This window comes from Ursus arctos, unplaced genomic scaffold (genome assembly GCF_023065955.2).
Source record: "Ursus arctos isolate Adak ecotype North America unplaced genomic scaffold, UrsArc2.0 scaffold_10, whole genome shotgun sequence".
Classification (NCBI taxonomy): Eukaryota; Metazoa; Chordata; class Mammalia; order Carnivora; family Ursidae; genus Ursus; species Ursus arctos.
Window position 1 is genome coordinate 62,195,952 of NW_026622764.1, and position 16,008 is coordinate 62,211,959.

The 16,008-nt window shown below is 32.7% G+C and overlaps 1 protein-coding gene across 12 annotated transcripts in view; it reads left to right on the top strand.

Moving 5' to 3' along the window:
• POSTN (periostin) overlaps positions 1-9,387 on the top strand; it is a 33,871-nt gene extending 24,484 nt beyond the window's left edge. For 2 of the 12 annotated variants that reach the window (XM_026493161.4, XM_026493162.4), the window contains 6 exons: positions 839-928; positions 1,653-1,742; positions 2,454-2,531; positions 2,913-2,996; positions 7,538-7,579; positions 8,617-9,387. In XM_026493161.4, the coding sequence (XP_026348946.2) occupies positions 839-928; positions 1,653-1,742; positions 2,454-2,531; positions 2,913-2,996; positions 7,538-7,579; positions 8,617-8,654 (422 nt within the window). In that variant the 3' untranslated portion in view covers positions 8,655-9,387. The remainder of the gene's footprint in view (positions 1-838; positions 929-1,652; positions 1,743-2,453; positions 2,532-2,912; positions 2,997-7,537; positions 7,580-8,616) is intronic. The other 10 variants (XM_026493164.4, XM_026493163.4, XM_057309110.1 and 7 more) reach the window with 7 other exon arrangements.
• The last annotated feature ends 6,621 nt before the right edge of the window (positions 9,388-16,008 follow it).

The window sequence follows — 16,008 nt, forward strand, 5'->3', positions numbered from 1 at the left end:
TAATGGTGTACATTAACAATTTCTGGGTAAGCAAATAAATCCTCTCAAAGATCAAATATAGTGATATTCAACTGTTGAAGGGTGTTACAGTATGAGTTAAATGTACTGAACTTTACTTTTCTTCTCTATGAAATAGTCTTAGTTAACTAATGTAGTAATCAGCTTTCTAACATTCAAAATGATTTTCTCTGGGAGTGAAATCATTTTGTAAGTCAAATGCAACACTTATTTAACTCTTGCATTTGAAGGACTATTTAATTATTAATTAGTAAATTTTTGCATCATTTTCACATATAAGGTAAGTACTCAAATCCATTTTCCCATAAAACCTGAAATTCAGTGTCTTAAATATAGGCATAAAGTTGAGATTTTTTTAATGTTCAGTCTTATGCCCATCTGATAAAAAGTATACAATACTGAGTAATTAAAAATTAAATTTAATTTAATAAGGAAAGAGTAATCAATGATACTAGTATAGTAAAAGTAAGATCTACACTAGTTATCATTAGAGCAACTCAATTTCATACATACTATATGATTCACAAAGCACGTAATACCTTGTGTGATCCTACTTTACGACTACAAATAAATGGATGGACTTATGCTAAATGCTAAAACAGATGAAAGTAATTTTAGCAGCACACCAATAGACTGAATCATTTGTTCTCATAAATACTGCCTAATTTGAAGACAATGGGAAATGTTTAAAACCAATTTCATAAAGCCTGAAACCACTCTGATGTTTGAATAACACCAAATGTTGAAATAAATTTCCTGTTCTGCTAAAGTTAAAGAACTGCTTTAACATGATAATTTGTCTCCTAAAACAATGCCTCAGGACCCACAATAACAAAGGTCAAAATTGAAGGTGAACCTGAGTTCAGACTGATTAAAGAAGGTGAAACAGTAACTGAAGTGATCCATGGAGGTGCGTTATATGTATTTCCTAAAGCCTAGTTAGGATCACTGTGATTATTTTGAAACAGTTGGTTAAATATATTGGACATCTGATATTTTCTCTTGGCTTTTGTTTTATATAAATTGTGGGAATATTCATCTCACGGGCTCTTCCTGTTAGGTGTTTTTTTTAATTTTTTAATTTTTAATTTTTTTCCAATCATATAAAATGCAAATTACCTTTAATGAAGTTAAAGTAATTTAGCTACTTGGAATTAATTTGCCCATTAAGTCACCAGATCCAACAAAACCATCATGGCTGTGCAAACGCCAGTGATGATTATGATGTCAATACAAAGTTATCTATTGGACTTAGAAGGAAAAATGGTCATTGTGTTAAGATTGACTAATAAATCACTGTTGAGACTGATGATAGGGCTCCCACTCTAATGATGCAGAATTCCCTGGGTTGTCACCAAAGACTCTAAATACTCATTCCACAGTTAGAAAACAAGTGTGACAGTAGGACATGGAGAGTTAACTTGCCAGCTGGCTCTCTCCTTCACCCAAGATTCAGGACATAACTCTACCATTTAGACATTTGTTGATCTGAATCTATTTGAGATATGTCCCCAGAACGATTATGATTGAATTCTAAGTGGTATTGCTTTGAGAAATATACTTAATCATTAAAATGTCTAGCTTATGTATCCATAAGGGGATACATCAAATGCGTTTTTCTTCCCTTATTTTAGAGCCAATTATTAAAAAATACACTAAAATCATTGATGGAGTGCCTGTGGAAATAACTGAAAAAGAGACAAGGGAAGAACGAATCATTACAGGTAATCTTTGATTCCATACATGGAACAATGCCTGAATTATAAAGGTAAAACCATATTAAATCTTAAAATCTCTCTCTCTATAAGAATCATGAGAGAAACTAAGTCATTTTCATGGTGATTACTGAAGTTATTTCTTTTTGGCAGAAATAATATTATTCTAAATATATAATCCACGTTTTTCTCTGAATTGGAATTTGTGGACAAATCTATAAGCATGTGTTTTTATTATGCAGATTCATACATATTATATAATATTTTCACTTTGCTACTTATGAGTTAATAAATCCTAGAAGAAAAACCATTCCGTCCTTTGATTTTCTATTTAGCTTAAGGTTTACACATCTACATACCAGAATATACGCAAGTTTGTATAAGACAACTGACATTTAATTTTAGTAAACCACTGTGTTAGTCTCCCACTAATGAATTAGCCTAAAATTCTGAATTCAGCTATTTTACAAGTATTTGTTTAAGTGAGCAGTCAGCAACTATGGTCTGTGCCACCTATGTATGTAAAGTTCTATCAGAACCCAATGTGACCATCACTTCATATAATGTCTATAACTGTTTCTACCCTACAGTGACTATTTGAATAGCTTCAACACAAGTCATATGGCTAGAAAGTCTAAAATACTTACTCTCTGGCCCTTCAGAGTGGAAGTTCGTCTACCGCTATTTTAGACCTGTTTTAAAAATTGTCTTTCTTTTCAGGTCCTGAAATAAAATATACTAGGATTTCTACTGGTGGTGGAGAAACAGAAGAAACTCTGAAGAAATTGTTGCAAGAAGGTCAGCATGTCTAGAAAAATAAGAATGTGACTTTACCTAAGCTGTTTCAAAGTCTTCAAAGTAATCTTTGAGGCTTTTTACATATTTTCTACTGTATCTCATTCCTTTGTTCAAATTCCATGCCAACATATGAAAAAATGTCCAAAGATAGAGAATGAAACTCAAATGACAGTCATGTTGATTGTTTTGTTATGTATTTGTTATATATTATTCAATAGCTTTATAAGAAATTTGGCTCATCAAAAACAGCACTAAAACTGGAGGAAAAATCAAGTGTTGGTCTGGACTTCATTGTTAGTCAGATGTCATTATGTATCACATCAAGTGTCCTGTGTTTTTATTGCATAAACCAATTTCTGCTATAAACATGTATCCTCTCAGAGGTCACCAAGGTCACCAAATTCATTGAAGGTGGTGATGGTCATTTATTTGAAGATGAAGAAATTAAAAGACTGCTTCAGGGAGGTTAGTAAAAGGGAAACAACTAACCCGCTTACCAGGCTCTGGAGACTGAGTTCTTCAACTTTTTAAAGACTGAGCGTTCAAGTTTTTCTTTTTTTAAGGTTGACAGAGACAACATGGTGTGTTGTCTTAAGAGATTGATTTGTTCAATAATAATCATGAAGAAATGATTACTAGTTTAAACAGTCTTTAAAAAGTTCTATGGTATAAAACTTGGGGAGCAATGAATATTTTTTTTCTTTGATACAGATAATTGTAAGGATGTTTTAAGTATCTGACAGGAGAATACGTTTTTAAATTGGTAGCTGTTTAAAGAAGCCCAAATTGACATACTTTTTATATTTAAAAAAATGTATTCACTGCCCCCAAAACAATAATAAAAGGCATGTTTATGGATTTTTTAAGTGCATAGATCTAGCAAAAAAAAAAAAACAACAAACAGTGCATTTAGTGATTTTCTTTTCCGAACTACATTCTTGAGAATGGATATCTGTTTCTTCTAACAGTTTGTGTGATAATCTATACCTGGAGATGTAAATTATTTTGCATATGAAATTAATCTTTAAAGTATGGAATGTTCTCTGTCTCTGGCATTAAAAGAACCTACTTTTAAAAGCAAAGGAGAAAAAAAAAAGAATTCAAAATCTTACACAAACTCTAAAGGATAATTATTTGAAGAAACAGTAAATGCTAATAAGATATAATGTGGGTAATTGGCATTTGAATAAATGAACTTTTAGTTCATTTTACTACCAACAAAGTATTTAGATGACAAATTGCTTTAGAGAAACAAATATTTAAATTATTCAGAAAAGTCAAATATGCCTCCTGAAATATACTATGAATTGAGAAACACAACTGCAGTTTGGTAGTCATCCCAAATTTCATCCAAGATGGCTTTTCTGCTTTAATTGTATCCCTATGTTCAAAAAGATATAAATTCTCTTGGAACCATATATATTATAGGCAATTGTTTCTTTATTCTTTTTTTAACCCAAGTGAAATCTCTTTATATAGCGTTGAGACTATTCAGCGATAGTAAAAATAAATAATTTTTATTGAACCAATGATTGAATTTCCCCTCAATAGAAAAATATGTGTCTGAAAAATACAAGATTTCCTTTCAGACTGCAGGGAGTGTGTGACACAGCCAAACCCATAAAAGAATCAAGGTTTTCTGTATGATTTAATACAGAATTCACTCATCTACCCACAAACGTTTAACTGTCTGCTAGGAAAACAGGGATTTGTGGGAAGAGGTGAAGATATTATGAAGATTAAATTGAATTCTTTTTTTTTTTAAGTCCTTACCATAGTAAGCAGCTTTGTAGAATGGCAGTGCTTTCTAGAGAATGAATCATTTAGTAGCTGTACCTATATATACATTGCTTTACTTTTATTTAGGCTTAAACTTCAGGTAAGTATGTTTTCTTCTCCTTTAATAAGCCCCACTTAACAAGTTGATTATAAACAATGAGCTAAGTACATAACAATAACTTCAGGCAAAAGAAAATATCTGCTATAAGAATACGATATTCTAATTTTAGTTAATGAAATCTTTAACTCCTGTTTCTTTTATCCCAGGGGACTGGTTCCTTTAGTTCTCAATATTTGGTTTCTCTACATATCTATAAAGCATTAATGTCCACAATTCACATCATAATTTTTTATCAAAACATTTCTAAGGTTTTTTTTTTCACATAATACAGACAATATAAGCAGTGTAGTTATTAGTATCTGAACACTAATTGGACATGGTAGGTTTTCTTTCTAGCCCTGTAAAATCAGTGGGTTATCACTGAGTTACAAGTGTCTAGATCCTGACATACGTATTTACAAAGAAGTTGCTGTGAATAAAGATTACATCATACAAGACTGGCCTTTGTTCTTTCAGAATATAGATAATTGATCCTTATCCCAACTATAGTCTTCATCTCAAAGTTTGGAGTTTTCAACCTAGACTGTTCATAGTGGTACACAGAGTACATTTTGATGAATTGAGTGTATTCCTCAATTATTTTAGTCATGACTAGTAACGTGGCTAAGTGGTCCTTTTGGTACCGATATTGTGATTCGTCACTGAAGTACTGCAGAGCCCTTAACTCAAAAAATCTTCCCATGAAATGTGTAGAATTTCACACTTATCTTAGGCAAAGCTACATTTACTGAAACTACTAAAGTAATTAAGGGAGAATATCAACTTATAGAGAAAGGAACAAAAAAGATGTTATTTTGGATGGTTTTGACAAATCTGCCAATACAACATGTAAAGCCTGTGTAGAGAATAGGGATCAGCCTGTAGATCTGGCTTTTGATCTGGGCTCCAACTCAAACTACTTAAGTAAATTGATTCTTTTCTGCTTTGATTTCTTCATCTGAAAATGAGGATGGTAATGTTACCTACATCTTAATGAGTTCATGTATGAAAAGCACCTGGAATAATGCTTGGCAAATACAAGCTCCAGGTAATGTCAACTATCATTAGTATCATGGCCAATTATACTTACATAATAAACTTACATAATATAAACTCAAGAAAGTAATATTTTATACCTAATTTAAATTTCTGAGAGGCACAGCCATATAAATATGCAAAAGTCATAAATAATTGGGCTGGAGCACTTTGCATGTTTCATGAAACGTGGTAGAGAGCGGCATTTGTGTGGGATCATTCATATGATTGGTTTATCTTCCCACATTTTGCTTCTCCAAGCATGACTTGATACGACTCTTATTCATTTTGAGGTAGCAGAGAGCCACTGGGAACAAATCTGATTTTCTGCACTTTATTCAGGCTTTCTTCTAAAGATTTTTTTTGCCACAATTAATACTTCTTATTTTACTAGTACCATAGCAAAATAGTAATAAGTTAACAAATTACTTAATTGGATGTTCATTAAGTGGATGCTGTCAAGTGTATGAAAGAAAATCTGAGTATAAGTGCTTTTTTAGAAATGTAATGCTGTAATACTTCTGTGACCTTGTTTTAAATTATACAATAACTGTTACTTGGAGTTTAATAAGTCCACTATAGGGGCACCTGGGTGGTTCAGCCAGTTAAACGTCTGCCTTCAGCTCAGGTCATGATCCTGGAATCCTGGGATTGAGCCCTGGCATCAGCATCTGGCTCCCTGCTCAGCAGGGAGTCTGCTTCTCCCTCTACTTCTGCCCCTCCCCCTTCTCCTTCTCTCTCTCTCCCTTTCAAATAAATAAATAAAATCTTTAAGAAATTAAAAAATAAGTCCATTATAAACAATGGTCTTAGTCACTGATTAAAGATTGGATCCATCTTTTCTTGACTATATTTTATAAGCCATTATTTTGTTACCAAATAAACCTGAAGTTAATGAAAATATATCAATTGGAGCATATTCCATAATAATACTGTCTCAAACTTTCCTCTATTATCCAATCTAATGAGGTTTTCTACAGTTCTGTATTATAGTATTAGCATGATATTATAAATGGTTATACATCTTACATTTTGTGGGAAAAAAACATATTGGAAATGTGCCACATAGAAACAAACTTATTCAAACACTTTAAAAATGTTTCTTGGTGACATACAGCCAACATTACTGTTGGTGGTAGTTTCTTGCATTACTGTTTAACGGAATTTCACAGAATTGAAAACATATATATAATAGAAAAATTTTGACCTGATTATTGGGTATAGATAATATATAAAAGCAAGAAGTCAAAATTTAGAGAAAAAAACATTTTTAAAGGTAAGCAGAAAAATGAAGTCACTGTAGGAACCACATTTTCTCTTTGATCTTAAGCATCGGATAGCAGAGTGAAAATATGAATTAGGTCTTGCTGATGAGTTAAAGAAAAACAAGGACTTGGGAAATAGTTTGCAACTATAAAACAAAAAACTGCATAGTTATGAAACACTTGAAATTCTTAAATATGAAAGCTTTTATTATTTTTAACTAGTATTTATACTAGTTTATATATACTAGTTTATACCATTTATAAATGGTCTTGTAGGATTAGAGATAAATTTGGGAGTATGTTGGCTCACATTTCCTGAATTGCTTAATATTATATTTCTAGAGTTATTAGGCCAATGCTATTTGTTGTCTTCATGTTTGATAAGGTAATCATGAATTAATTTACAAGGAGAATTTTACAGAGGCAGAAGTCTGATACATCACAAATAGGAATGACTGGAGAAATGACTGGATATCTCTGAAATAAAAGTTCTGCTTAACTTTATATATAAACATCCCTTTATCATAAAGCAATGCTTTTCATAGAAGAGGTGAAAAAGTCATGTAAGTCACTTACTCTACAAAAAAATAACACATTATACGGGGCTCCAAATGCCATCATGAAACAATGTTTTGGAAATAGCAAGCATTATAATATGTGGAAAACAAATGTCTGTGGCCAATGAAAAAGTCTCACTGTTCCAAAAGAAAATCTACATGTTTAAGTGATGCTTACTTTAAAACTTTATACTTTTCTTTACTTATGGTCTCCTGTATGATGTTAACCATGATTTCAAAGTGTTTCTAACTACAGCTATTTAATTTTAGACACACCCGTGAGGAAGATACAAGCCAACAAAAGAGTTCAAGGTAAATGTGTTGATAGTAATGTGCATATGGGACACATGTTTTGTTATGTTAAGAGAAGCCAAAGGGTAGGGTTTTAATATATTTTATTGGACTTTGTTGTCTTTTAGGGAGAAAAGTCAGTAAATTTGAGGCAAAGTATTTTGATGATAAAAATCAGAAAATAAGTTATTCATGCTCTGCTCTATTAGTAAAATCTAAGGATAACAAATGTTAAAGGAAAGGCAATTATACTCACGTGAACTGCTAGATTTTTTGAAGCACTGGGGTAGACTTAAGTAGAGTTGAGTTGAAAAGAAATCTGTGAATATGACCCAAGCAAAAGTTGGTTGCTACCTGAACTCTCTAAAAATGTTATTATTTGAGATCAGGCTATGGTTTGAAACATAAGTAAATTAAAAACTATACACATATAGAAAGGTATTCATATAACTTTGTACAAAATTTTGATATAATGTGTAGATTATACACATATACGTATCACCCATGCACTATAATATTTTTCATAACTATACTTAACGTGCTTTTTCTAAACTTTCACTTAGGTTACCTTGCATTCTGATACATTAAATAATCAAAGACTTTCCATGTAGAACTTAGAATAAATTACAAGTTTGAAATTTCTAAAATAATTACATATTAATAGTCAAAAGAAATTGCAGGGCTTAAAAAATGCATTATAGGTATATCTGATTTTAAGCCAATCCAACACAGACATTTGAAATTAAAAATCAATTGCATGAATCATTTCTAACTGAAGGTTTTATCAGGGATTTCTTCTAAGCATCCTAATCCAACCAAATTTTTAAAGAACTAAAATCCTCAAATTTTAAATTGCTATTTTCATATACTTTCAATCAAAAGATAACCTTGATTTCATCATCATAAACAGAGGATATGACTGAGAAAACATAATCTTATGTTTATTTTGATAAGAAATAATGGTCTTTATAGATATAGTCATGCACAGAACATCACATTGTTAAATCCTAAAGTTTCATCACATTTACAATCTATGCATTCTCCCTTCTTCCTATCAGGGTCTAGAAGACGATCAAGAGAAGGTCGTTCTCAGTGAAAATCCAGCAACCAGACAGCAAAGTGTATACAACCCTAAATGAATAACCTGATCTTAAAGGAAAATTATGAGGGCCACATTGACTTCAGGAAATGAACCAGCAGCACAAAAAAGCAATCATTGAACACTTCTGAATACAAATTTCATCTTTTTTTTCTCTGAATGAAATTGTGGGATTAGTCTCCTGTGGGATAGGAACTGAAGGAAATCGAACACCTTACATACAGGTTTTTACATCTTGACATGAAAAATTCTGGCTAACTTTGGGATCCATCAAAGAAAATTCTTGTCAACGGATTTATTACAATTTAAATCTCACATTCCATTGAGAAGATTGAGTCTTGAATCTAAGAGATAGATAAAACGAATGCAAGCAGGTACCTCTCCATGGGAAGCTAAGTTATAAAAATGGGTGCTCACTATTAAAAAATAACAAAACTTCTACTTCAAAAAGCTTTGCACATTTCTAATACAATGTGGGTTTACCAGTAAATTATGTTATTTCTACAACTAATTTTGTACTCTTGAAATGTTTGTCATATGCTTTTTGCAATACATATTGTTATCTCAAACATTTCAATAAAACATTTTTCTTTCAGTTATAAACAGAATTACTTTAAATTGGGTAGTTCAGAAAACTCAAGGTTTAAATTAATAAGTGGTTTGGACTTGGGAACAGGACTTTTATACCTCTTTTTTTATAACAAATACTCATTAAAGGAAATTGAATAAATTTAGTGTTTCTTGAATTTTTAAAACTATTGTGTTACATAAAGAATCATTACACACCGAAGCAATCATTAAGCCTCAACTGAGTACCTATTATAACCCCAGGACCGTGCAAGGTTGTGAGGATCCAAAACATGAATCAGACAGTTACTGTCCTCAGAGCGTAAAGAGACAAATCACCAATAATTCACAATTCACCATGAGCTATCGTAGAAGAATAAACAGTACTACACAAACACCAAGACATCAATCAATTTTTTCCTAGGCTTTTGCTAGATACAGGAAAAGCCACAGCGGTGCCCTTAACTAAGAGTGAAGTGATGTGAAGAGTCCATTGCATGGCAAAAGAGGGGAGGAAAATTTTTGTTTGCAGAGAATGGTAAAGAGATCAGTTGATCCAGTCAGATCTCAACAAATATCATCCTCACTTGGTCTAATTGAAATGAAAGCAATCAGGGAGCAAAATCCGTACTGATGAGAAACTGAGAGGTAATAAAATTGTACCATGCTTATAAAACTGAGGAACACCAAACTGAAGATACCAGTCTGGATCAGAGATGTCCAGCTTGGATTAGAGACCTGGGACAAAGGTATCACTAAAGGATCTGGAAATTTTTTTGACTAGGTGAAAGCATGGGGTCGTTGAGATGCAATTGGGATGAAGAAGTAAAATAGAAAATTCTGGCAGTGACTCTTACTGAGGAAGTACTGAATAGCCTTGCTTTCCAGAATGCTTTCTGGTCTGGGACAGTGGTGAGATTTATGTAAAGCATTTAAAGCCCTTGCCGGGAAGCAAAATGCCCCAGCAGCTCCGTACTCATCTAGAGAATTTGGAACTTCAATCTCAACTGGACGGAGTGTGGCCACGATCACCCCAAAGTGATTCAGAGGGGGTGGTCATAGAAGGTGGTACAGGTAGAATATACTAAACCATCATCAACAAAGATGAGTATTCCAGACAGCATGTTGTTCATGATCGTCCAGAAGATCCCAAGATAATTACATAGAACAAATAGTAGGTCGGCTTATTCATTTAGCCCTCTTCGGGGTTTTCATTTGATGATGAGCCAGGTGTTCCAGAGGTGGACTTTGAATATGGTAATCCGTGACAATAGGAATGAGGTTAAAGGCTTTTTAAAGACTGCTAATTTTAATGCCCTACTTTTTTTTTTTTTTAAGATTTTTTTTTATTTATGTGACAGAGAGACAGCCAGCGAGAGAGGGAAAACAGCAGGGGAGTGGGAGAGGAAGAAGCAGGCTCCCAGCGGAGGAGCCCGATGTGGGACTCGATCCCGGAACGCCAGGATCACGCCCTGAGCCGAAGGCAGACGCTTAACAACTGCGCTACCCAGGCGCCCCCCTACTTTTTTTTTTTTTTAACTCAAACCAAAGGAGAAAAAATAAATTGGTTTTGGTTAGTACACACACAAAAATCTAGCATAACTCTGTGGTGAAGGACAGAGTCTTTCAAATGACACGTATGTAAATATATTTAAAGATCAAATTTAAAGAATTATTAATAAAATATAAAGACAATACAAATAAAAAACAAGATTTAAAACATATGAAAATAAAAAATAATTTTAAACCCCCAAATAAGAATTTTAAAGTAGATAAATAAATAAATAAATAATATAAATAAATCCTATTCAAACACATTCTATAAATTGAAGAGGCAGAGCAGTATGCATTTTTACATGCAATATTTAATCCTTTAAAAATTCTGAAGTTTTATCATCTCCAGTTTTATATGAAAAAATGAGGCTCAATTAGTTTACATAAATTTTTTTGCCTTGTAATCTTAAAACAAGCCATCAATCAACTTACCACATGTTCATTACTCAACAAGTACAAACTTGGGTATAGCAAACATGTTTGTTTTCACAATTGTGCTGACTCTGTACTACCTGATTTCAGCTCTTTCTAATCGTCCTCTGAATAAACAGCATATAGGTTTCAGCACACTGAATTTAAGACTGCAGTTTCAAATAAGCCTTCTGAAGTCTTCAAGAAACCACTGATCTACTTTCCGTCACTCTAAATAATTGCATTTTCTAGACTTTTTTTTTTTAAAGATTTTATTTATTTATTTGACAGAGAGAGAGACAGCCAGCGAGAGAGGGAACACAGGCAGGGGAGTGGGAGAGGAGGAAGCAGGCTCATAGCGGAGGAGCCTGATGTGGGGCTCGATCCCATAACGCCAGGATCACGCCCTGAGCCGAAGGCAGACGCTTAATGACTGAGCCACCCAGGCACCCCTGGCATTTTCTAGACTTTTATATAAATTTAGTCATACAGTGTGCCTGGCTTCTTCTTTGCCTGGCGTTCCATTCTTTGGTATTCTATGTAGGAGTGGAATGACAGGAAGGACCACACAGAAGGTATACGATTAATGTTTTAGGAAACTGCCAAACAATACTCCAAAGGAGTTCTACTATTTTAAATTCCCACCAGAAGTATACGGGGGCTCCAATTTCTCTTGCCAACACTTTCTATGGACAATGTTTTCATTTTACCTATTCTACTAGGTGTGTAGTGGTATCTCATTGTGGTTTAAATTGGCATCTCCCTGATGTATGCTTTTCATGTGCTTATTTGACATTTGTATATATTCTCTGAAGTGTCTGTTCAAATCTTTTGCTGATTTTTATTTAGTTTTTTATTATTGAGTACTGAGAGTTCCATATATATATAGTTTATATAGCTCTATTAGCTATATAAGATGCAAATATTTTCTCCCAGTATGTAGCTTATCTTTTCATTCTCTTGGCAGTGTTTTTGAAGATAACAAAATTGAATTTATCTTAATTTTTTTTATGGATTATGCTTTTGGTATCAAATCTAAGGAATCTTTTATTAACCACGGTTCACAAAAAAATTCTGATCTGTTTTCTTTTAGAAGCTGTATTAGATTTAGGTTTTACACTAAAGTATATAATTCACTTTGAATTCATTTTTGTTTACGGCACAGGTATGAATCAAAGATAGCCAATTATGCTAGCTCCATTCTCTAAAAAGACAAGAATAGTCTATTGATATAACTTTACAACTTTGTCAAAATTCCATATATCTACGAATCTATTTCTGTTTCTCTTCTTTCTATTCTGTTCTATTATTCTATTTCTCTATCTTAATTGAAACACCATATTGACTAGATTAGTGTAGTTTTAAATACATCATGAAGTCAGGTTGGGTTAGTCAATTTTGCTCATATTTTTTCAAAGTTGATCTGGGTATTTTAAGTTATTTGCATCTCCACATGAATTTTTAAATCAGCTTGGCAATTCCTCCAAAAAGTTAAGGTATCTTCTTAACTTTGAATTGAGATTGTAATGAATATATGGGCCGATTTGAGGATAATTAAAATCTTTACATACTGAGTCTTCAAACCATGAACAAAATACATCTCTCAGTTTATACAGCTCTTCCTTAATTACATTACCAATGTTTTGTTATTTTGAGTGTACAGGTCTTGCACCTCTTTTGTAGATTCTCCGTAAGTGCTTAATATTTAATTTTTATGGTATTACCAGTGACATTGATTTTATTTCAATTGCTTATGGTTTATTTTCTGTGTATTGATCTTGTATTCAGCAACCTTGTTAAACTCACTTATTAGTTCTAGTAATTTTTTATAGATTGCATCATATTTTCTACATTGACAGTCATGTTGCGTGCAAATGAAGACAATTTAGTTCTTTTGCAATCTGAATGCATTTGATGTTTTCTTGTCTAATTTCACTGGTTAATATTGAATAGTAGTGTAATGTTGGATAGAAGTGGCAAGAGTGACCATTCTCTTTCTTCATGATCTTAAAGGGAAAACATTCATCCGGTCTTTTAATGTTAAGTATGATGTTTAATTTGATGTTAGCAACATTGTCTTCTGTTTCTCATAGATATCCATTACCAGGTTGATGAAAGCACTTTCTATTCCAAATTTCCTGAAACCTTTTTTATCAAGAATGAATTTCAGATTTTACCAAATGCTTTTTCTGTATCTTTTGATATGATCATGTGGGTTTTCTTTTTTAGTTTGTTAATATGGTGAATTATATGGATTTAATTTTGAATATTAAATCCTCATCCCATTTATCTTATTCATTCTGGGATGAATTCCACTTAGCCATGACATACTCAGTTTGTGAAATTGTGTTAAGCATTTTTACGTGTATGCTCATGAAAGATACTTGTCTATCATTTTCTTTTTGTAGATTACATCATATTTTCTACATTGACAATCAAGTTGCAGTCTCTTTGTCTGACTTTGGTATCATGGCAATGCAGGCCTCACAAGATGAGTTGGGAAGAATTCTCTTCAGTTTCTAGAAAGTGTCTGTGTAGAACTGATAATTTTATTCCTCCTTAAATGTTTGATAGAATTCACCAGTGAAGACATCTACTCTTAGAATTTTCTTTGAAGAATGATTTTTAGGTACAAGTTCAATTTCTTTAATACATATAGGGCTATTTGGATTATCTATTTCCGCTTGAATGGGATTTGGTGCTTTGTATCTTTCAGGGAGCTTGTCCACTTCAATACTTTTAAAATTTATTGGCATAATATTGTTCAAAATATTCCATTTTTATCCTTTAAAAAGTGTTGTCACCTCTCTCAAGCCTGATTTTTGTAATTTTTTTTCTTCTCTTTTTCCTAACAAATCTAGCTAGCCATCAATCAATTGTATTGGTTTTCTCAAAGAACATGCTTTTAGTTCCATTGATTTTCTGTACTGTGTTTCTGTTTTCTATGTCATTGATTTTCACTCTTTATTATTGTCTTCTGCTTTATTTAATTTTAATTTGATCTTCATTTTCTAGTCTTGTTTAAGGTGAAAGCTGAAATCATTGATTTAAGAACTTTTTTCTCTCTAATACCAGAGTTTAGTGGTATAAATTCCTCTACCAAGTATTACTTAGTGGTATCTCACAGATTTTTTTATGTATTTTAATTTTCATTCACTTCGAAGTGCTTTCTAATTTTCTTTCTAAATATGTTTAAAAAGTCAGTTATTTTTTAAAGAAATTTAAATAATAAAAATATTATCTATTTACATATGTAGTAACTATTTTTTGGGCTCTTTCTTCCTTTGGTAGATCCATATTTCCATCTGGTATCATTTTTTCTTTTCCTAACGTATCTTTTAGTGCAAATCTGGTAATAAATTTTTCGGTCTAAAAAAGATCACTATTTTGCTTTTGTTATTTCAAAATATCTTTGTTGGATATGTAAGTGTAGGTTGACAATTTTTATTTATGCTATTTTTAAAGATGTTATCTCACTGATACTTTTGCTTGTCTTGTTTCTTATTTGCTCTGTGTACGTCCTTTTTTCCTTCTTCATCATTGCTTTAGAATTTTCTTTTTATCATTGGTTTTGAAAAATTTGATTATTATGTATAATGGGGTGATTTTCCTCATGTTTCTTGTTCCTAGGATGTATTGAATTTGTTGGACCTGTGAGTTTAGAATTTTTATTATATTTGATATTTTTTAGTCATCAATGATTTATTCTGTCCCCTTCTTTACATATATATTAGGGTGCTCTTAAATTGTAATACAGCTCACTGTTGCTTTTTCATTTTTTTTAATTCTTATTTTATTTGTGTGACTTACATTTTAGAAAGTTTCTATTTTTGTGTCTTCATAGTCACTAACCCTTTCTTCTGTAACATAATTTGACCCTTAGCCCATACTTCATTTTTCATTTCAGACATAGTTTTCCTCTCTAGAAACTTTATTTGGATATTTTTATATCTTGCATGTCTCTCTTTAACTTTTTGAACATACGGAATATAATTACAGTAAATCTTTCAATAACCTCTGCTATTGTAACAATTGTGCCAGTTCTGGGTCAATTCAATTGATTTTTCTTCTCGTTATTCACCAAATAGTCCTGTTGTTACTTTGCATACCTGGTCATCTTTGATTGGTTGCCAGAGATTGTAAATTTTGCCTTCTTGGGTGCTGGATATTTTGTATTCCTATGAATATTCTTGAACTTTGTTCTAGAATGTAGTTAATTGGAAACAGTTTGATCCATTGGGTTCTTGCTTTTAAGGTTTGTTAGGCAGGGCCAGATCTAGGTGTTGCTGGGGCTAATTACTCCCTGCTCTTTAGGCATGGCTCTCCTGAGTACTATTCCCAATTTCCAGTGAATTATGAGATTTTCCCATCTGCCTGGTGGGAACAGGTGTTAGTTATTCCAGGCCCTGTGTGAGTGTTAGGTTCTGTCCCCCTTAATCCTTTCAGGTGGCTCTTTCTCTGGCCTCTATTAGTTTCCGTAAGTGCCTGTGTTCATCAGCACTCTGCTGAATACTCAAGGGGGCCTTCTGCAAATCTCTGGAGTTCTCTCTCTGTGCAGCTCTCTCCTCCCTGGGCCTTTGTCCTGTGAACTCAAGCCTTCTTGGTCTCCCTTCACCACCCTGTGAGTGTGCAGGACTCCATCTGGATTCTTACGCACTGCAGCACAGACTGGAAAGTCTCTCCAGTGCTGAGACAGTCATAGAGCTTTCCTCATTTGTATCCTGCAGCTCAGGCATCACTGTTGTTTGTTGCCAGTGTCTTCAAAATCATTCCTTGGATATTTTTTTAATTGTTTCAGTCAGCAGAGTAAATCTGGTTT